We start from the raw sequence: 21,289 nt of genomic DNA on the forward strand, positions 1-21,289 counted from the left end.
CCCTGGTGATAACTTTCACAAATGTTCTAAAACTTCCCTGGTACCTTGTCCCAACCAAGGACAAGACAGAGGGAAAGGGCCCTGGGATGCTCCTCACACCTCGCCTGGCCAGGGTGCAAGTGGAGATGAGCTGACAGCTTCTGGCCTCTCGGGGCCCCTCCGTTGTAAGTGATGCCTGAAACACGAGGCCACGCCAGCCTCTCTGCAGGGAAACCTGAGCTGAGGAGTGTGCAGCCGGATTGAAGGACTGGGAACTCATCGCCTCACCTCCTTCCTGTCTGTCCCCACACTTCACTCATTTCTGCATTCAATCTCAAGCCACGGAGCCCTGGCTGCTGGCAGCTCGGAAGGGAGGCCAGCCACCATGAGGGCAGGAAAGCATGCCAGGCTGAATGTTCCTGTGTTCCAGCAAGCCGCGTGAGTCCATGTGGGGGCTGAGCCAGTCCTACTGACCATGAGCCGTCACCTAAAGGGCCTGGGGGAGGAAGGTAAGTCGGTCCCCATCTCCACGGGGCCCACCCATAGATTTACTGGGCAGCAGCCCGAGACAGGGAAGCAGAAGGGGTCTTAAGAGGCTCAGGGACCCGGGTTTGAGTGCAGGTACTCCCACTTGCCCACTGAGCCACCTCAGTCTGGTTATCCAACCTCTTCTTGCCTCGCGAGATGAAGGCAGCCACCGTTCCTTGCAGGGCCTTTGGAGGGATTAAAAACAATGTGTACAAAGTGCCTGCGTGAATGTTGAGGGCAGAGGCTGTCAGAGCCACCGGGGTCTTTCAGCCTCTGGCTGCCTGGGGTTAGAATCACCTTTCCTTAGCAATCCCTTCAGTTGATTTCTCTGTCTGTCTGTCTGTCTCTGGCAGGGAGCTGTGGGGATGTTCTGACCTCATGACTTTGCCAGGGTGTCAAAGAAATGTCAAGACCAGGGACTCTGGAGCTTGTTAGTAAAATAATGGAAACCAGGTTCCCATCTGAGGCAGCTGTAAACCAGTGGAGGATTCCCACGGTGAAATGGGGTGGTACAGGGAGGGGACTTTCCAGAGACCAGCCATTCATCCCTGTCCATCTCTTGCAGCAGGAGGTGCAGTGAGAGGCAGCTCGAGGAGCGGCTCTCCAGGTACAGGTGAGATGGGGTGATGCGTTCCTGGGGCGCCTGCAATGCCAGCGCAGGCTGGCAGTCCAGCCACCATGTCTTCCCTCCCTCCTCCCTCCTCCCTCCCTCTCTTTATAAGGAACCCTCCCAAACAGGAGGTTTAATTGGGGAAGGGGCAGATGCTGCACAAGGAGGGCCTGCCTTCAGCCCTGGGTGTCAGGGGAGACGGCCAGAGTTAGTGACACTTGGAGTTGAGTCTCGGGAAGCAGTAAACACTTACCAGCCTGGGGGCAGGGATGCGAGATCCAGGCAGCTGGTAGGTGGCAGAGCCGGGACTCACACCCAGGCCACCTGACTCCAGATGGCACCCTCTTAACCTCCACAAAGTACCAGCAGTAGTGGGTGCTTGACCTCCTTCCCATCAGGACTGTGGCCACAGCTCTTCTGTGAGCTGGTGAGGGCTTTACCTGGAGAGGGGCTGACCTGCCCCAGGAAAAGCCAAAGGAAGTCCTAGGCAGGAGAGAAGACCCTCACTGCCGTTAAGAAGGCAGGAGCCATGCCCACAGGATGAGTGTCCTACACTTCATGTCACGAGACGTGTTGTGTATCTGTTGCCATCTTCTCCTCCTCGAATCGCAGACAGGGACCCACTTGTAGAGGAGGAAACAGAATCTCACTCCCGGAGATTCTGGGACTTGTCCTGGCATGAGGTATGTGGAGAAGCTGGCTCTAGGATCCACCTCATCGGCCTTCTCTACCAAGCCCTTCCCTCCCTCTTGTCACCCACTGCTCCCCCACCGCCAGGGGGGCCTGAGTCCTTGGGGAGGCAGCTCTGTGACAAGTGGGGAGATCCAAGAGCAGATCATGTAGAGGAGCCAGGGCTCTGGGCAGGAGGGAGGCACCACTGGCAATTCAACACTCCAACTGCCCCTTGGTCCCAATCCCTACCTCTCTATCCATCCCCTACCCCCTTCCCACCTTCCTCCCCCACCCCCATCCAGTCCTTACTTCCCCCTCCAGGGACATGTAAGCTAGGGTGAGAAAATGTGCCTCTGTGTGGCTGGATGCGAAACCAGTCCTCATGGAAGGTCACCTCTGTTGGTGAGTTTGCAGAATGCTTGGGCCTGGTTCTCCACATTCCATCCCCCCTGTTGTCCTCTAGTCCCTGTCCCTTTTGCACCCATCCTGGCTCCCCCTCCACCTCAGCTGAAGGAGCTGGCCTTGTGGGGGTCACCTATGGGCAAATGGTCCTTGGGCAGGACTGAAATGGAAAGTTGTTTTGCCTAAAGCACAAACTGTCCTACTGAAATATGACACACGCACACACACCACTCACCCTTTGCCATTTTGTCTTCCCCATCTAAAAGAGGAAATGGGTCAGACTTTACACTTCAGGGATCCAAATGGTCAAAGGATGCCGTGAAGTTAAGTAATGGGACTCCATTAACTGAAACCCAATTACACAAAGATTTCTGTTTTAAAAATCTCTGGCGTCACCACTGAAGGGACCCGATATCCTCTTCTTTTAACTTAAGTTCTACAAGGAGAAAAAAAGTCTCTGATTAGGCAAAGGGCTTTTTCTCAAAATAAAAGCATTTTGCTATTCCATTAGTTGAAAAGGAGGGTCAGAACTCTCCCTTCTCCTGTATCATTTTGTAAATGCACTGAACTATTAAGATCCCGAGTCGGAGGGTGAGCTGGACCTCGTGGGCCTTGCAGCTTCTCCTGCTACATGTAAGAGAGAGCATGCTGGCCTGGAGGGCTTCCTAATGTGGCAGCTAGCTGTCTTTCTAGCTCCTAAATTATGCATTTTGTGGAATCTATTCAAAACTGACTATAAAACAACAACAACTAAAACAGCAGCTAGTTTTCTGTTCAGGAGAGGTTGGGGAAGACTGAAGGGCAAATTCAGGCTTGCTTTCCATATTCCACATGAATTTTGTTCAACTGTGAAATGAGATGACAACAGGCATTGTAGCTTGGGGAAAAATGTATGAACCCTCCAAGTTATCTGTATAGTTAACTATACCAAGAGTTCTTGGTACAGTTTGTTACCAAAAAGAAAACATTTTATTAGCTGACTGAGGAGGATCCCTAGAGTTTAGAAGAGGATGAAAACATATGTTGACTTTCTTATCCAGTCTTTTCAAGCAGTATGGAGCTGGGTCTTGGACAGAGGCCCAAAGACTCTTCTCTTTAACCCCTCACCCACTTCCTCTACTCGTCTGTGCTCTTTGAGAGCCTAGCTCATTTCTAGGGTCTCCCAAGGGTCACAGCTGCAGTGACACACACTTTCTCACACACGATCCCATGTCTTTGGAGGGAGTGGATTTGTTTCTGAACATCCCTCCTCAAAGAGGGGCCGAAGCCTTCCAGAGCCCCGGGGTAAAGAATTTACAAGACAAACCCATGTCTCAGTGGCTGATACTGACCAGCTTCCTAACTTTGATGAGGTATTATTATGTTTAAATAATCTTTCTCTACATTGTCTTACCAAAAACCCTTTTCCCATAGGAGGCGAAAAGGAGAAGAAAGAGATTAGGGCAGGACTGGATGAAGAAAACCTGTCTTGTCACACATAGGATTATCTGTTTTTGAATCTGTAAATAGCACTCAATACTTTTCTAAGTGCTTACATCAGTTATCGCATCAGTTCCTGCAGTAATTGCAGCAATTGGAAACTGAGTCCCAAAGACATGGAGATGGTTAGTGGTGAAGTCAGTCCGCTGACTGGTGCATCTTCTTTCCTTCACAGCAGCAAAGCAACCATAACAAACATGCTCACGGGGCTTGCCCCAGTACTTTGTGACTGGGAGCCAGTGTCCCCACCCCACAAGAGCCTCTTCAGTCCTACTAGCGTGATCCATTGATGCAGACCACATCCTGCAAAACATGCTCCAGGATCACACCCTCGCCCTCTAGATTTCAACCCAACTCCCCATGGGCATGTACTGCTCTCTGGACAATCTCCTCTTTCCACACTCACTTCCCCAGCACCAGATGGTACACGAGACCCAGCTCTGCTTTTGTCACCCATGGCCCAGACCCTTGGCATTTCCATGGGGGCTCTCAATCCCCTGTTTCTACCCAGAATCCCCCCACCTTGTAACTACCATCACCCCTTCTCTAGCTCAACCCCTTTCTTCTCTCGGGAAACTCCTGTTTATCCTTCAAGATTCAGAGTAAACATTAGTTCTTTGTGAAACATTTCTAACCATCCCAATTATAATTCATTGCTCTCTGTTTCCATGGTCTTTTTTCTTTAGTCCTCCATTTAGTCCTTCTTTTTTAAAACAAAATACATTCATCTAAGTTATTGTCAAAAGATGGCTCCCTAAATTATCAAGAACACAACATGTTCATAAGACGAAGCTGATTTATAGCTTACAGGCAAAACTTCGGCAGTCTCATAGAGGGGAAGATAAGGTCAGAATTGACTGAGAATTGAAAGTTTGATTTAAGGCAGCTCTTTCAAAATGTAAGGAGGAGGGGACTTGATTAGGGTAAGAATCACAATAACAGTCTACAACAAACAGCAAGGCCAGGATTTGGAGGCAAAACATTCAAAGAATCTTAGGGTGCAAACTGTCTGTGATGCTTTTCATTGAAGAGTTGATGGGTCTTTGGGAAAATCCAATAATGAACAATTAAGCCATTTGCTTGGGCAGGAGACTCCTGGAAAAATAATCATGCTAATGAAGACAGAAGCATAGCACCAAGTCATCTTAATATAGACACTAAAGTGTAGTTTGGGTTCTCCACGTGCAAGCTGAGCGTGGGGTAGATGGTTTTAGTTCTCAGCTTGCCCTTGTGGTCATTCTTCAGGCCAAGCTGAACAGTTTTAGATGTACAGAAAAATTACGCAGAAACCACAGAGAGTTACCAGACACAATCTTCTTTCTTCCCCTCTCTCCTGCCCCACAGCTTCTCCTATAATTAACACTGTGCATTTGTATATGTGCTGCTGAAGCGAGCACAACACTGTGCATTTGTTATAACTGATGAATCAATATTCACGCATTATTATTAGCTAAAGTCCACAGTTTACATTAGGGCTCACTCTTTGTTGTGTATGAGTTTTGACAAATGCATGAGGTATCTATTCAGATTTTTCACCCATTTTACATTGAGTTATTTTCTTATTGTTGAGTTTTACTTGTCCTTTGTATACTTTGGATACAGATCCTTTGTCAGATGTGTGTTTTGCAAATATTTTCTTCCAGCCTGGGGCTTCTCTTTTCATTTTCTTGACAATGTCTTTTGCAGAGCAGAACTTTTTAATTTTAATGAAATCTAACTTATCAGTTTTTCCTTTCATGGATCATGCTTTTGGTATTGTATCCAAAATGTCAAAAACCCAAGATCTGAGGGCCAAAGATCTTGAGCAAAACCCAAGATCACCTAAATTTTCTCTTATATTATCTTCTAAGAGTTTTATAGTTGTGCATTTTATATTTAGATCTATGATCCATTTTAAGTTAACTTGTGTGAAAGCTCTGAGGTCTGTGTCTAGATATTTATTTATTTATTTATTTATTTATTTATTTATTTTGCATGTGATGTAATAATGTCCAATTGTTTCCAGCACCATTTTGTGAAACAGACAATCTCTGTTGAATTGCCTTTGCTTTTTTGTCAAAGCTTAGTTGGCTGTATTTATGTGGGTCTATTTCTGGGCTCTCTACTCTAGTCCATTGATTTATTTGTCTATTGTTTCACTAATGCCACACTGTCTCGATTGCTATAGCTCTATAGTAAGTCTTAAAGTTGGACAGTGTCCATCTTCCATCTTTGTTGTTCTCCTTCAATATTATGTTAGCTATTCTGGGTCTTTTCGAAATTATTCAAACCAGCCCACCCTAAGCCTGCCTACCTCACTGATTCCTTCCCTCCAAAAATACAATAAAGGCTCTTGCCCACATTGTGCCTCTCTCCTTCTGCCTCTTGGCTGAACCTGCGGCCCTGCGGAGTTTGGAGGAACAGAACGTGAACTGGCTCTGCTGCTCTTACCTTCTGTCCCTTCCCTCATGCCAGCCCGGGGCACACGAGGGGGCAGCCCCTGGAGAGTGGGGCCAGCCTGGCCCTTCCTGTCTCAGTGGTCCAGCCTTAGCATGCTTGGCCTTGACCCTGGGGTCAAGAGATGACTCAGCTCTGACCCCAAGGGGCTGTCACCCAAGAAGAGGACAGGCGTGTGCCTAGATCTCTTACCTCAGGTTAGACAAAGTGTGGGAATGCCACCCAGTCAAAGGAGGGAGACACTAATTTTCATCCGAGACCAGAGACTCCAAAAGAGGTGGCCCTTGGAGCCAACAAGTTCTAGGAAACATCTTGAACATCTGATTTCTCACACCTAGGGGCACTTTCCTGGGGTTGAGTCCATGAGGCCAGAATTGTCCATTTTCTGCCCCTGCAGGTGACAGGTCTGAGAGGAGACCCTCCAGGAAGCAGGCCCCTAAAGCCGAGGGTGCAGCAGGCAGGCGTGGAGCCCTGCCTGGCCAGAAGGAGCAGCCCAGGGGCAGCCCAAGGGCGGGCTCCCCCCGGAGGAAGCAGGTGGAAAGCAGGAGACACCGAGAGGAGCTGGGGGAACAGGAGCGGAGCACTGTGGAGAGGACCCGAGAGGGGAGGAGAAAGAGAAATGGAAGGACTTCCCTCAAGGAGCAGAGAACACCCCCAAAGAAGGAAAAGGAGGTGCTGAAGAAGGAGGAGACACAGAAGCAGCGGAAGAAACACAGGTGTGTTTTGACTGACTCAGGTGTGTTTTCAATCATGCTCTCCCTCTTCTATCAGCCCTTCTCCTTCCTCTGATGAGGGGCCCATGTCCCCTCCCTCATGACTAGGCAGCCCCTGCTCTCTTTTTCCCCTGCCTTTGCCATCTCCCAGCTCTCCTCACCTGGGGCAGAACCAGGAGGAGGGTCACGGCCATCCAGGTGGAGAAGTCCCTGGGCACTCTCGGCTCCAAAGCCTCATGTCAAACCAGTACAAGCAGAAGCTCCAACTGGGAGGTGACATGGCAGCAGGGAGGGACTGAATGGAAGTCTCCTGAATTCCAGCAGGTGACTCACCACAGCTCTTGCAAAGGAGCTGAGGGAAATGAACAAAATTGGGTTTAGGACTCATCAGAGTGCCTTACACACAGCGTTTTCCCAACCTGGAGACACGTCCTCTTCTGTGAAAGGAAGCATTGATCTAGAAGAACTTGAGGCATTCCAGCAGCTCTGAAGTTCTAGGATTTGGGGTTTGCTTTATGTCTTTCCTTTGTTCATTGACATGAGCACACATGGCTTGGTGGACAGAACCAGTCTACGGAATCAGCAAGTCGGGATTTTAGTTCCATGTTCTGCTCCCAATTTTGGTGGGACATTTCCCTCTCTTTGCCTCCCTCTTTTGCTTTACACTTCTCAGGATGTTTTAAGAATCCCTGTTGGATATGGGTGGGGAGGCTTTTGAAACAGTTGAAGGTATAAGGATGATGGTGAAGTTGAAATTCCCTCTGGGTTCCAACAAACCCTCAGTCATTGCCCACTGTACCCCTCCACCTTTACCCAGACAGATGGGGCCGCGGATTTCTTCTGTCACCCATGCCAGCCCTCCCTGACTTGTTAGGGCTTTTGCCTGCTGTCTGGTTGTCCCTGGACATGGGCTAACAAGGTAAAGGATGCATAGTGCCCTTAGTAATTTAAAGAGAATTTGGATGCACCTTCGATGGGTCCCAGGGTGTCCTGAATTTTAGAGGGAAGCTGCACCATCGTAAATGGACCACAAGTGTCTGGATGGCGGATGTAAAATAAGGGGTAGGGTCAGGGACTCCTTCATGCTATTTTGGGCTGACGCCATGGCAGGGCACAGAGAGATGAAAAAGATTCAACCCTGTCCCCCGGATGCCTACAGTCTATCAGGGGAGATAGAGCATAAGACAAGGCAGGAAGCAACACGCATATGAGAAAGGATTTGATGGGGTGCTGGGCACCAGCCTTCCTCCATGAAGAGAAGCATTTCAGTACAGCTTGTAAAGCACAGGTGGAATTTGAACAAGCAATGGCTGAATGACCCCCAGACTGAGAGAACACCCTATGCAAAGACTCAAAGGCAGATATCATGGGGTGTGCATGAGGTGTGGCAAAAAAATCCCTGTGCTCTAGGCCCCCTCCTCTCCACCTCCTTCCTACGACTTCTCCTTTGCTCCTCAGGAGTTCATCAGAAGTTAAAACTCATGGAGGCTGCTGCAAACTGGTCTCTAAAACCTGCGGTAACCAAGCCCACATTCCGATATTTCCATTTATGATCCTTGCTGAGAAGGCGGTCCTGGCACAACCCTTCTCCAGCCTCTTCCTCACCACCCTCCAACCCCTGGCTGCTGTCAGCTCAGCTGAGAGTCACCATTCTTATGAGTGAAGGAGGCTGTGAGAAGCACAAACAAGAAGTTGAATTTTGTGGCAGCTGAGCACACAGTCTTGTCTGTGAGATGCTAAGGGTCATCACAGGACAGGGTTTCCAGCTGGAAGTCCTCTGCAGCCGGGCTGTCCAACACACTAGCCACCAGCCACACGTCGGGCACTTGAAATGCAGCTAATGTGACCAGGAAACTGAATTTCTAATTTAATTTTAATTCGATGTTAATATTGCTGCATTGACACAAGAGTTAGTGAATTTACTTAACGTGGATAGACAGATGTAGTTTTGAAATCAATTTTACTTTGAAGCCAAAGCATTTCTTCTAAAAAAAAACAAAAAGACAAACTAATTTTGTCAATGCAGATGCGAATGTCCAAGGAAAATGATATTCTGCTATTCGAATCACGTATCAGGGAACTTTTTATTTTTTTAACCTACCTACCTACCATGGCACTGGTAGTCGGGCGTCTATCAGGAGACCTTTAAGTATGTCTCAAACAATGGGGGTATGTGCATCTACTATTTCAACTATAAATTTTATGAAATTCAAATACAGATCAAATACATTCACTGAAAATTTGATGTCTGAATTGACACACACTGTGAATATAAGATGAACACCGAATTTTAAAGACAGTACACAAAGAACGTAAAATATCTCATTCATAATTTCTATATTGATTACATTTTTAAATTATCATTTTTAAGGTATTGGATTAAATTAAATGCATTATTAAAATCAATTTTACCCATTTCCTTTCACCATTTTAATGTGGCTATTAGCAAATTTTAAATTACAGTATGTGGTTCACGTTATATTTCTCCTGGGCCGCACTGTACTGGATTGTGATATGTGGGGAGCACCCACAGAAATCCAGTTTGGGGAAGCAGCCTTCCCAGTGACTTGGGCGACTGGACAGCGTTGTGGCCTCCTCTCTCTGACAGGCCGTGGGAGTCACCGAGGCACAGGCTGCGATGGGGGTCAGAGCTGTGAGCTTGGGAGCACAGCCCACCCGCCTCGCTGCGGGCTCCTGCGCATTCCACACTCACCTCCTTTTCACTCTCCTCTGCTCACCCTGGCTCTCTTCCAGGTTGCCCTCCTCAGCCTCCAGCGCCTCTGGAGGGGAGTCTCTGTCTGAGGAGGAGCTGGCCCAGATCCTGGAGCAGGTGGAAGAGAAGAAGAAGCTCATTACCACCATGCGCAACAAGCCCTGGCCCATGGCGAAGAAGCTCGCGGAGCTCAGGTGAGCGGGTGCTGCTCAACCGGGACCTCCTGCTGCTCACTCCTTCTGGGCACAGTAGTCCTCTCCTCCTCTCTGCCCCAAGGGGGCTCGACAGGGAGGGGGATTCACCCTCCCACTCTGCATTGGTCCCCCTCTGTCCCCAGCACCAGCTGGGGAGCGCACACAAGAACTTGAATTTTGTGGCAGCTGAGCACACAGTCTTGTCTGTGAGATGCTGAGCGTCATCACAGGACAGGGTTTCCAGCTGGAAGTCCTCTGCAGCCGTGCTGTCCAACACACTAGCCACCAGCCACACATGTGGGGAGGTGGATTGCTGAGGGAGGGTTGCTGTTACAGCCAAGACAAGCGTGAGCCAGGACTGTTGACTGAGGCCCTGCTGTTGGCCAGCGAGCAAGGTCAGGCGGGAGGCACAGGACGATGGTGCTCCAGCCTCCGCTCGACCCGTCCCCTGCCTGGCCGCTCCTTCTGTCTCGTGCCCTACCTCATCTGGTGGCTTCTGCACCTTCCTCACAACCCAACACGGACAAATCTTCCTCAGGAGCTTTCTACAACCCCTCCCTCAGCCACTTCAGACCTCTCTTGTGTTCTTTAAGAACACAAAATCTATGTGTAGCACACTCCCGGTTGTGGAAAGCAGAGAGAGCGTCTGTCTGTTACTCTTGTGTCCCAAATGCCTAACACAGAGCCAAGCTTACAAGGATGCTCTGTGACTATTGCTCCAGCTTCGTGCCCAGGCCCCTGACTCGTATTTTCAACTCAGTCGCTTCTCTGATTTCCATACAGCAGGCTGGCACACTAAGCATTTTATGATTCTTGAGTCTCCCCTAAGTCTTCCCTCGGTGTTTCTGCCAGAGGGTGGGGGTGACACTCCTTTTCCCCTTTACTCTCTATAAATCCTTTTTCCCTGGCTTCTCTCACACCTGAGTTTCCTCATTGCTCCAGTCAAACACCTCCCTCTTCCTTTCGTAGAAGAATTTGGCGGCCCTATGTTGGACCTCACATTTGCCCCCAAGAAGCACAGCAAAGCTGCTGGCTGCACAAACACAGTGCAGACCCTGACAAGGGATCAGGCAGAGCTCACTCCACTGTCCTGCAAATTATTATGTTGTTTCCTACTCGGCTGCCAGGAGAACTGCCTCCCTGGAGTGCCTCCAGGCCCGTGCTGACCCACAGAACTTTCTGGGATAATGGAAATGCTCTAAGCCTGTACTACTAGAGTAGCCAATAGCCACATGTAGCTACTGAGCACTTGAAAAGTCGGTGGTGCGACTCGGTACTGAATTTTTATTTTTATTTATTTAAATTTAAATCATCACATGTGGTGCCAGATAAACTGTGGCTTCTAAAGACAGTGCAGAAAGAATGTAAAAATCTCTCATTCGTAATTTTTATATTAATTACATGTTGAAATTATAATCTTTTAAATATATTGCATTAAATGGCTACAGTTTGAGCTGTAGGTACTCCTCCAGGCAGTGGCTGTCTCCCTTTGTCTGAGTCTCCTCTCCCTCCTCCCTCAGGGCCTGCTTCTTCCTCCTATTAGCCAAAGCAGAACTGTCATCTGTCACTCTAACAGAGCCTCACTCCCACTCAGGTGTCACCTGAACACATCTTTTATTAACAGTGGAAAAAGAGCAACCTTGATGCTTATGGAAATGAGATCTCCAGCTGGCTGGAAGTCTCAGGAAGCGTGAAAATCCCTCAGTGCTATTCGGCTGCCCAGAGGAGAAGTCTGAATCCCCTCCAAGCCTGAGGAATAGAGTTGCTCCCTTGGTGGGAGTGGGAAGTGGCTGAGTCACTGAAAAGACTTGTCTCTGTCACTGGCTCACTGGCGCAGGCCTCCCTGGCAAACAGTGGTCTCCTCCCTCCAGACCTTCCTCCTTCCTCTTCACTCTCAAGACTCCTTTTCCCAGACTCAAGTCGAAGGCTGTCCTGCCTCTGGGGCTCCATTCCAGCTTGTGTCTCTTCCTAGAAGGTGTTTCCTTTCTGCCAGCCTACCTGGCTACTTCCTACACCCCCTTTGCAGGGAAGTCCCCATTGCCCCTCTCCACATTCAGGCTGAGTTACGTACTGCCCCTCTCATCCCCAAGGCACTGTCCCCTCACCTGACGGGGTGCTCTTGTCTACAGAACCACGTCTTATTCATAGTCTATTGTTCTTTCCTTTTGGTATATAGCTGAGCGCTCCCTATGTGTCAGGCACTGTTCTCAGTGTTGTATGTATAACAATTCATTTAATCCTCATAACCACGCTGTGGCATAGGTACTATTATTGCTGTCCCCATTTTACTGATGAGCAAACCGAGGCACAGAGCAATCAAGTAATTTACCCAAGGTCACACAATGAGTTAAGTGGCCTGGCCAGGATTTGAACTCAGGAATTCTGGCTCCAGAACCTGCCCTCTTAATTTGTAATCACCTCTCCAGAATTACTAGACCTTCTAGACTGCACCCCTGTGCCTAATAAGACCTACCCCAAAAATAAGCCCCAGTTAAGATCATCAGCCAGACGGACGTATTCAGTACGTTATGACAAAGTTCCAAAAGAAGATGACATGACTGTATTTGAATAAATGTAGATTGCTGTACATGAAAAAATAAGACATCCCCTGAAAATACGCCCTAATGTGTCTTTTGGAGCAAAAATTAATATAAGACCCGGTCTTATTTTGGGGGGAATACGGTAATTTCCTCTTCTGGTGGTAAAGTCTTCAAAAACAGATCGTATCCCCAGACTACCTCCTCCTTTTTTAGAAGCAATGGTGTGGGGACCCAGTCTCAGGGCCACCCAGGCAGCTGGTTGACCTGGGTGCAGTTGTCGTAGACAGTAGAAGGATGGCAAGGCATAAAGAGCAACAGAAGTGAATTGGAGCAAGCCTGCGTTCACACTTCTGCCACACCTGGGTGCTTTGGCTGGCTATTTAATCCCGCTCCGTCTGGTTTCCTTCCCCTTAACATCTCTGAGCTTCATGCTCCTCATTTGTAAAACAGCAATAATAACACCTACTTCGTAGAGTTGTTCGGACAAATTCAAAATATTTTTATTAAATGCTCAACACATAATATGCAATTGGTAAATGGTACTCTTCGCTATTATTATAGTGTGAACGTCTTTTGTGCCCAACACTACATTGAGCACTGAGCGATGAAGATGGGGAACAAAGATGAATCAGATAAAACATTATTGTTGGACATTATTAATAATGACACAAGGTGGGCTATGATGTTGGCAAAGAGCTTCTAGTGCCCATGAGTCAGGGATGTTTGCTTTAATCATAGAATTAATCAGGTGTGTCCTTCAGCTTTGTGAGAAGCCTGCCTGATGATTACAAAATTATCCAAACTGCTTGCTTTCTTCCGAGAGATGAAGAATTCCATTTCCAGGAAGGTAGAGTAGACACGCCCTAAAACTGGGACATTACACACAAAGTAAATATAAGAAGACTCAGAAGGTAGAGAGAAGAAGGCAGACTAGCTAAGAACCTCAGGATAAAAGGAATGACGGGCATTGAGTTCCGCGGTTTGTTTGTTTCTTTTTGCCTATGGATCCCAGACTAGAGAAGCTGCCAACCTAGAAACACCAACAAGCATAGACAAAAAATTCCTGAATAAAAGTCTGCTTTCTCTGGCCCAGGACCAGGAAAGGGACAGCCTGGCAAGACAGAAAACTTCTAGACAATAACAACCCTCTTCCAGCCAAACCTCACAAACAAAACAGCAGCCCCACCCCCACCCCCCAGCAGAAAAAGCCAAGTGGAGAAGCCTAGATTATTTTCCTTTGCCAGGTTATAACATAGTGCTCCCAACACCCCCACCAGGGTTGAGTCAGAGAAGATTGAGTGGAAAGCAGGGATTTTCATCACCACTAGGCAGCAATGAGCCCTCCCTCTCCCCATGGTATCAGTGGAGGCCATGTGCAGAGTCTGGACTTTCACCACCACCTGGCAGTAGCAAGGTGTCCCTCCTACTTAGGGTGATGTGAGTGGAAAACTGGCAGGAAGCTGAACTCCCATCCCTGCTCAGAAGTAACAAGGAGCTCCTGCCCAGCCCTGGGTGTCAAAGGAGGCCAAGTGAAGAACTTGGATTTCCACCTAGAAGTAACCAGGCAGCAACCCCTTTCACCCACTGGAGCAGTGGCAGAAGACGCCGCTAAAACACAGGATTCAAATAAGATCCAGAATCTCATAGCGTGATATCCCAAATGTCCAGGCTTCCGTAGAAAATCACTCATCATACCAAAAACCAGGAAGATCTCAACCTGAAAAATAAAAAAGATAATCAACAGATGCCAACACCAAAATGAAATAAATGTCAGAATTATCTACAAAATTATCTACAAAAAAATGATATCTATCATTACAGATCTAGCTACAAAGATTTTAAAGAAACCATCGTTTAAAAAAATGCTTCACTAAGCAATTATGAAATCGTGAAACAAATGAAAAAAGTAAAAAGTCTAAGAAAAGAAGATATAAAGAAGAACAGCTAGAAACTTTAGAAGTAAAAAAATACAATAACTGAAAATTTAAAAAACTCAGTGAATGGGCTCAACAGCAGAATGGAGAGAACAGCATAAAGAAACAGTGAAGCTGAAGGTAGAACAAGAGAAATTACCCAATCTGAACCATAGAGAGAAGATAGTCTGGGGGAAAAAAGGGAACAGAGCCTCGGGGAACTGTGAAGCTATAATAGATGACCTAACATTAGTGTCTTCTCCAAATTGCTTGCCCTGGATGTGAAGGAGGAAAAGGGAGTCCCAGAAAGTAAAGAGGGTGCACTGAAAGTCTTCAAAGAAATAATGACTGAAAATTTCTCACATTTGGCTTTTGTCCTTAGTTTGAAAGGACACTTCTGACAAGCAGGGGACAGAAGCACCTTACAGAAGTAAGATTTGCAACAATTGGGAAGGGCAGGACCCAGGGTTTCCATAAACCAAATACTATCTCTGGTAAGGAATGACATGAAAGTCTGGATCACAGGTAGCATGTTTAAAGGACTTTGATGTAAAAAGGTGAATTGTTATTATTTATATGCCTTCACTGGATCCAAAACAGTTTGCTGTGTCCATCAAAATTCTTCAACTGGGTGGTCTCTTCACAGTGAATGATCCTTGGAGTTTGTACCCACTGCTGGGCAGGGCCCTCTCTTCTCCTGAGGGCTCTGGGGGTGCTGGACCCAGAGTCCGGGCATTGAGAAGTGAAGCATTTATTTGCAGCTCAGGCACCAGAGCAGCCTTTACTTTTGAGAATTCTCATCTGAAGTCCCCAAAACTTAAAAGCTGGCACGTGTAAACTCACAAACTCCGCGTGATTGCAAGTCCCTGCCCACTCATAACATACAGAAGGAGGACAAAAGTATGAGTTTCATGAAAACATTCTTTGGTGTCTCGGAAGTCACTGCCAGGACATGTGCTGCCTTGATGGGGAACAGGGAGCTGATCCCATTATGAAGCCTTAATCCCATGCAGCCCAGCTTTAAGCCTGGGCTCAGGACCTAGACAGTCGGCCTCACTAATACCATGTTTCCCGAAAATAAGACCTAGCCGGACAATCAGCTCTAATGCATCTTTTGGAGCAAAAATTAATGTAAGACCCGGTCTTATTTTACTATAATATAAGACCGGGTGCTATATAACATAACATAATGTAACGTAACGTAACGTAACATAACATAACATAACATAACATAACATAACATAACATAACATAACATAACATCGGGTCTTATATTGATTTTTGCTACAAAAGACGCATTAGAGATAATTGTCCGGCTAAGTCTTATTTTCGAGGAAACAGGGTATTGAGACATCCTAATAAAGCCAGCCCCTGGATTGACCCCAGGTTAGAATGTGACTTTGACACATGTCCATGGCCCGCACTTGTACTTTGCAGGTGGTGTAGGTATTGTGTAGCGAGCAGTGGGGGCGGTAGCAATAACAGTGAGACACAGCAATACCACGCCCCTTCCATCTACCCTGAGATGGTCTTCATTCTTCATCCACTTGTTTGGGTTTATCCGATGGGTGCTGATAAATTGATTCTCTGGGGGATAAGATGGGGGAGTCCTGCTTTGTAACATTTGCTGATTTCCATGGTCTAAATGCTCCCGCCATGGCCAATTTCAAGCTACCATCAATTCAACAACTGGTCAGCCAAGTTCCTGAATAGTTAACAGTAGGTTCTCAGGAGCCCGTCCTCACCAGCTCTGCCACTCCGCCCGAGGATATTTAATTGATTCATGTGTTTCTCGCCCAACCTTCTTTGGATGTTCACTCACTCATTCAACATTCATGCAATCTACAAATATCTACTGAATGCTGTATTCGTTTTCTACTGCTGCTGTAACAAATTACCACAAGCTTAACAGGTTAAGACAACACTTACTTGTTAGCTCATAGCTCTGTCGGTCAAAAGTCCAGCATTGTGTGGCTGGATTCTCTGCTCAGGATCTCACTGGACTAAAATCAAGGTATTGGCAGGGCTCCCATTCCCATCTGGGGCTCTGGGTTCCCTTCCAAATTCACTTGTGTTTGGCAGAATTCGTTTCCTTCTCTTATTTTCCATGTGTCATCTTCCAAAGGGGCCCGAGCAATAGAGGATCAAGAATTCTCCTGCTTCTAACTTCCCTGATTTTCCACTCTGCCACATCTCTCTCTGACTCTTCTGCCTTCCTCTTCTCTTTTTAAGGGATCATGTGATTACTTTGGGCCCTTCCAGATAATCCAAAATAATCTCCCTATTTTAAAGTCAGCAATCTTAGTCCATTTGCCAAATCCTGTTTGCCATTCATGAGTGTACCACCAGGGAGTGAATGTCATGGGGGGCCAAACTTCTGCCTGCAGGTACCTACCCTGTAGCAAGCATTACACTTGCCTTGGGGAAATTCAGGAACAAAGCAGACAAAATGCCCTTCCCTCATGGGAATGATATTATACTCAACTTGGAGTATAAAAGGCTTTCTAGCCACATAGATAGCCTCATAGTTCAGATTTTGTTTGGTTGGGTATTAATTGAATTCCTGCCCCTGCCCCCCCCCTTTTTTTCCGTAACCAGGGAGGCCCAAGAGTTTGTGGAGAAATATGAAGGAGCCTTGGGAAAAGGAAAAGGCAAGCGACTCTACGCCTATAGGATGCAGATGACTAAGGTGGGGTGCAGAGGCTGCAAACTGTGGAATCTGGGTGACCATCACAGGCACCTCCCAGCCTCACCATTTGTGTCCAGCTCCCCAGAATCCTGAGCGAGAGGTCCAGTTGACCATTCCAATTCATCCAGGAATGGTAACCAACTGTATCCTGTCAATTTCTTTACATGTGAGGGTTTCGATATATTTGACAGTTGTTTCCTCTCCAGTGAAGAACTAAACTCTCAAAATTAATGATGTTAAAACCACTGGGATCTTAGTTTCCAAATCCTAAATATTGTTTGATGAATCATTTATTTTTATAGATTACTGGATCATTTTTCATGTATTCCCTGGTTATTGGTGTATTTGAGTTTTAACTTGTTCTTGGGGCCATTTTGATATTTCATATTTTTCCCCAAACTTGATCATTTCATTAAGATTTTCATATTTATTACTAGAAAGTTGCAGATGGTGGTCCCATAAGTTTTGTAATTACTTTATTTATTTGGTTTGAATCTTTTTTATTCCTAATATTATTTTTTTTTCTTTTTCAGTTTTAATTGCCTCACAACTATCTATGAGTTATTTTATTAATTTTATCAAGGAACTATTTACCAATTAACAACTGCACACTCAGATCTTTTTTTCCAGCTGAGAAGTGTGCTCTTCAAATATCTTTGATAGATGATTTTGTTCAGTCATGTTTCTATTCAAATAGTTCTAACTTCTTCTTTAGGAAAAGGATGTCTGCCCTCTATTTACCTTCCCTCATTGTTATTAATTCTTCTCTCTCTCTCTCTCTCTCTCTCTCTCGCTCTCGCTCTCGCTCTCGCTCTCGCTCTCGCTCTCTCTCTGCTCAGACATTTCTCAGGTTTATTCTCAATACCATTTAATCAATTTTCTTCTGTCTCAATTATAGTATAATGTTTATTTTCATTCTATTACTGAACTTTAAGCTACTTTGTAATCCTTCCACACTTCACATTCTAAACCTCAAATTTTTATCCTTTACTCTAGAAGCCATATTTCTTGTATCTAATTCAGAACACAAAACCATTACTCAAATTTTATTTATGTATCCTAGAGGAAATACTTTTCAAAAATTTCAGAGTGGTGTCCCGTTTTCCTTGTTCTGCAGTATTACTTCTCAGGCCTCACTGGTTGTTTTCCATCATTCATATCTGGATTTCATCCACACACATGATGTATAGCTTGCCTGTGTCTTATTCAACCGCTATTTGAAATCTTTCTTCCTATACGTAGCTGGAGAGCAAGACAACATGCACAATTAATAACCCAGTCCTGGGGCAGCAGCTACCATCACACACAGCCTGAGGACGTGTGTGGGGGTCTTCTCCGGCCCACGCCCCAGCCCAGTTTTCTGATTCTCTAAACCAATAAAGAATAAGTGCTTCCACGCAGAACTCCTCCCAGACTTCCTTCTGCCTCTGCCCCACCTCCATGGCGTCACTTTTCAGGCCCAAATGCCCACAGCCTTTAGGAACTGTCAGATGGTTGCCAAGTGATTAACTGCCAGGCTGTGTCTCATAGGCCTCACTTGGCAATGTTCCTTACCCTTGTTGGCCCTCCATCTTGCAAGCTTATATTTTGTACTGATTTTATCAGCATCCTGACAGGAGATCCATCTCTCAAGGAAGGACTCACATTAATAAAAGCTAATGAGACTGATATATAAAACCAGATGCCGGATCATTAATTTACAAGGAGATATATAACTGATGCAAGAACCGGAAAACGGAAGTCCACGTCAGTAGTGCCTTTTATTTTTAGTAGAATTAGTTATAAGGGGAAGCTAAACCATAGTCCCAATTCCAATCTATTAATTTGCAATGAAAAGTCACTGCCATAGAAACCAAATCAGAGCACAGGTGATGGACAAATGTGTTCCTTACAGACAGACCTACATAGGAAGCCAAATGAGCCAAAGATGATTTTGAGCACGGAATTAGAACTAAGAAAAGTAGATGAAGCAATGGGACCAGAGTACCCAATGGCTGCCACCCCACCGTCCCCCACCGCCCTCCCTTCCTGTCCTAGGGATATCTTTGCCATTATTAGCAACCAGTCTTTTGCTTATGGGTCCTTCTTCTCCTTTGCGTCTGTGACCATCTTCTTCTTCTGACAGGTGGTTTCCCTCCTTATATAGTAATCACCCAATCAGGATGTGGTCAAAGCCTTCAGGTCTGGAAGCCTGTCTTATTCCTTCAGATAAATTTTGCCTTTTGTCCTTTAGTGAATTTATAAGGAACAATCTTATGTCCTTCATGAACAAGTTATTGGGAGACCTTTGTAATAGAAACTGATCTTAGGATCTTCTCCCTACTGCCTCTTTGCTATTTTCTATGAGTTTTAAAAATTCCAAATGGATTGATTTCCAGGGGATGGAATTGCTGGAGAGCAGCCCCTTGAAGAGTGGACAAAATTTCACCCAGCCAGCAGACAGGCAGCCACTCAGGTTTCTGATTGGCACGAACTCTGAATCTTAGAGCTGGGAACAGACTGTGGAAAGGGGCATGAAGCCTTCCAACTCGTTTCAGAATAAAACTTGGCTTCTGTTTCACCAGGAGAAAAATGGGAAGCCATGGACTGAGGCCTCTACCAGTTCCACCAGTGTCATAACTTAGTAACAACTTTCAGATTTAAGCACTTGGCTATCTGCCAAACATGCTGTGAGAATTGTGAGATCTCTTTTTCCCTTGAATGTTTGTTTTAAAGTAAAGGAAGTTGTAGCAGACCTTGCTAACCCAATTTGATCTCCCAAACCAGAAATTACACACAGAATTTCTAAGTTCATATATAAACTATCCAAACCTGACATTTTATCAGCACTGTAGATAACTACAAGGTATTGTGTTGCCCTGGTTTCTCTCTCACTCCACACCTGACTTTAGAAAGTAAAGATTTAACATCCACCTTTTAACATCCTGGGCTCAACAACTCCAAGATGGCAGCTTCATCCACATGTAGACCTCATGTTGACACATCAACGTCAGCATGTACCTCCAACATGCCCCTCCAGGCCCCAAGGCAGCATGTTAATGAACTGAGAGTATTACCTGTTTAATTTCAGAAATGGCTCAAGTTTAAGAGAGACTTTGATAATTTCAAGAATCAATGTATTCCCTGGGAAATGAAGATCAAGGACATTGAAAGTGAGTATTGTGGTGCCACTGTTTTTAGTTGGTTTACTGAAGTTTTCCAAGGGCTGGGATTATGCTCTTGACCCTCTGATTAGATTATTTTGTAGGTCCTGTTGTATTAGAAAACAGAATGAGCTTTGGACTAGTTAGGCAAAGATTTAAATTGTGCTTCTTCACTTTCTGATTGTGGGAGCTTGGGCAAATCAGCTAAGCCCGTAGAGCCTCAGGTTATTTATCTGGAAAAAGAAAATGGAAATCAGGATGTCCATTCCACAGACCGATGTGAAAATCGGGTCCATCACACACGTAAAGTGCTCGGTAGCACTAACTTCATCCTTTTCTTCTCCAGGTCACTTTGGTTCTTCAGTGGCATCGTATTTCATCTTTCTCCGATGGATGTATGGAGTTAACCTTGTCCTTTTTGGCTTAATATTTGGTCTAGTCATAATCCCAGAGGTAAGAAAAGAACTTCCTGTATCTTTGAATAGTGCTAAGGCTTATCATTACCACCATCTTCATTTATATTAAATACTTTCTGTTTTACAAAAATGTCAGTCATTCATTTTTAAATTCTATACTCACATCAATTACTCAGATATCTCAGTACACAAATATGGAAACTAAATATTTGTGAATTAAGAGGTGGACCCTACATTATTCTACCTCTTATTTTACTTTAAGCTCAGTGGAGAATTAATAGCTCAGTGAGTTGTTGTTTTTTTTTCCTTTTACCCTGAAAAAAAGGTAGGAGTAGAATTCATTGTATCATAATTTATTACCAAAAAACATTGCATTTGAATAGCGCTCCTCACTATTCTTTCAAAATAATCCTATTCTGGATACAAGTAGATCCTTACCTATAAATGAGCAATTGAGAGATAAAAACGGAATAAGCAACTTGTGCAAAGTTACACAGTAAATTTGTGGTGAATGAGATTCCAGGTCTCCAGAGTACTGGCCTAGGATCTTTCCAGGGACACCTCTGGTTCATTAAGAACTGAGCACACAAATTGCTACAGTCCTGGCTGAGCTGCTCGGTGCTGGGTCTGGGTACACAAGTGGATTTACTTCAAAAGCTTTCCTGGAAACAATAGTCTATATTTAGTATTTTCTTCCTTCTAGGTTTATACATTGGTTCTATGATAGTTTACTGATTCTTATTTTATTTTAAACAGTTCCATGAGCATATTGGAGTCAATTCTAACCATAGTCACATCCTTGGGGAACGTTTCTGCATGTCTGTTTCTCAGGAAATTAAAAGGCTTCCATGTAATGTGAATT

The 21,289-nt window shown here is 45.5% G+C and overlaps 1 protein-coding gene across 1 annotated transcript in view; it reads left to right on the plus strand.

The window, feature by feature from the left end:
- The first annotated feature begins 275 nt into the window (after positions 1-275).
- Positions 276-21,289, plus strand: part of TMC2 (transmembrane channel like 2) — a 60,529-nt gene continuing 39,515 nt past the window's right edge. The window contains exons 1-7 of the mRNA XM_019733728.2: positions 276-488; positions 1,073-1,120; positions 6,504-6,822; positions 9,574-9,726; positions 16,778-16,868; positions 19,939-20,020; positions 20,358-20,464. Of these exons, the coding sequence (XP_019589287.2) occupies positions 455-488; positions 1,073-1,120; positions 6,504-6,822; positions 9,574-9,726; positions 16,778-16,868; positions 19,939-20,020; positions 20,358-20,464 (834 nt within the window). The 5' untranslated portion in view covers positions 276-454. The remainder of the gene's footprint in view (positions 489-1,072; positions 1,121-6,503; positions 6,823-9,573; positions 9,727-16,777; positions 16,869-19,938; positions 20,021-20,357; positions 20,465-21,289) is intronic.

Source organism: Rhinolophus sinicus, linkage group LG13, assembly GCF_036562045.2.
Source record: "Rhinolophus sinicus isolate RSC01 linkage group LG13, ASM3656204v1, whole genome shotgun sequence".
In the NCBI taxonomy this organism is placed as follows: domain Eukaryota; kingdom Metazoa; phylum Chordata; class Mammalia; order Chiroptera; family Rhinolophidae; genus Rhinolophus; species Rhinolophus sinicus.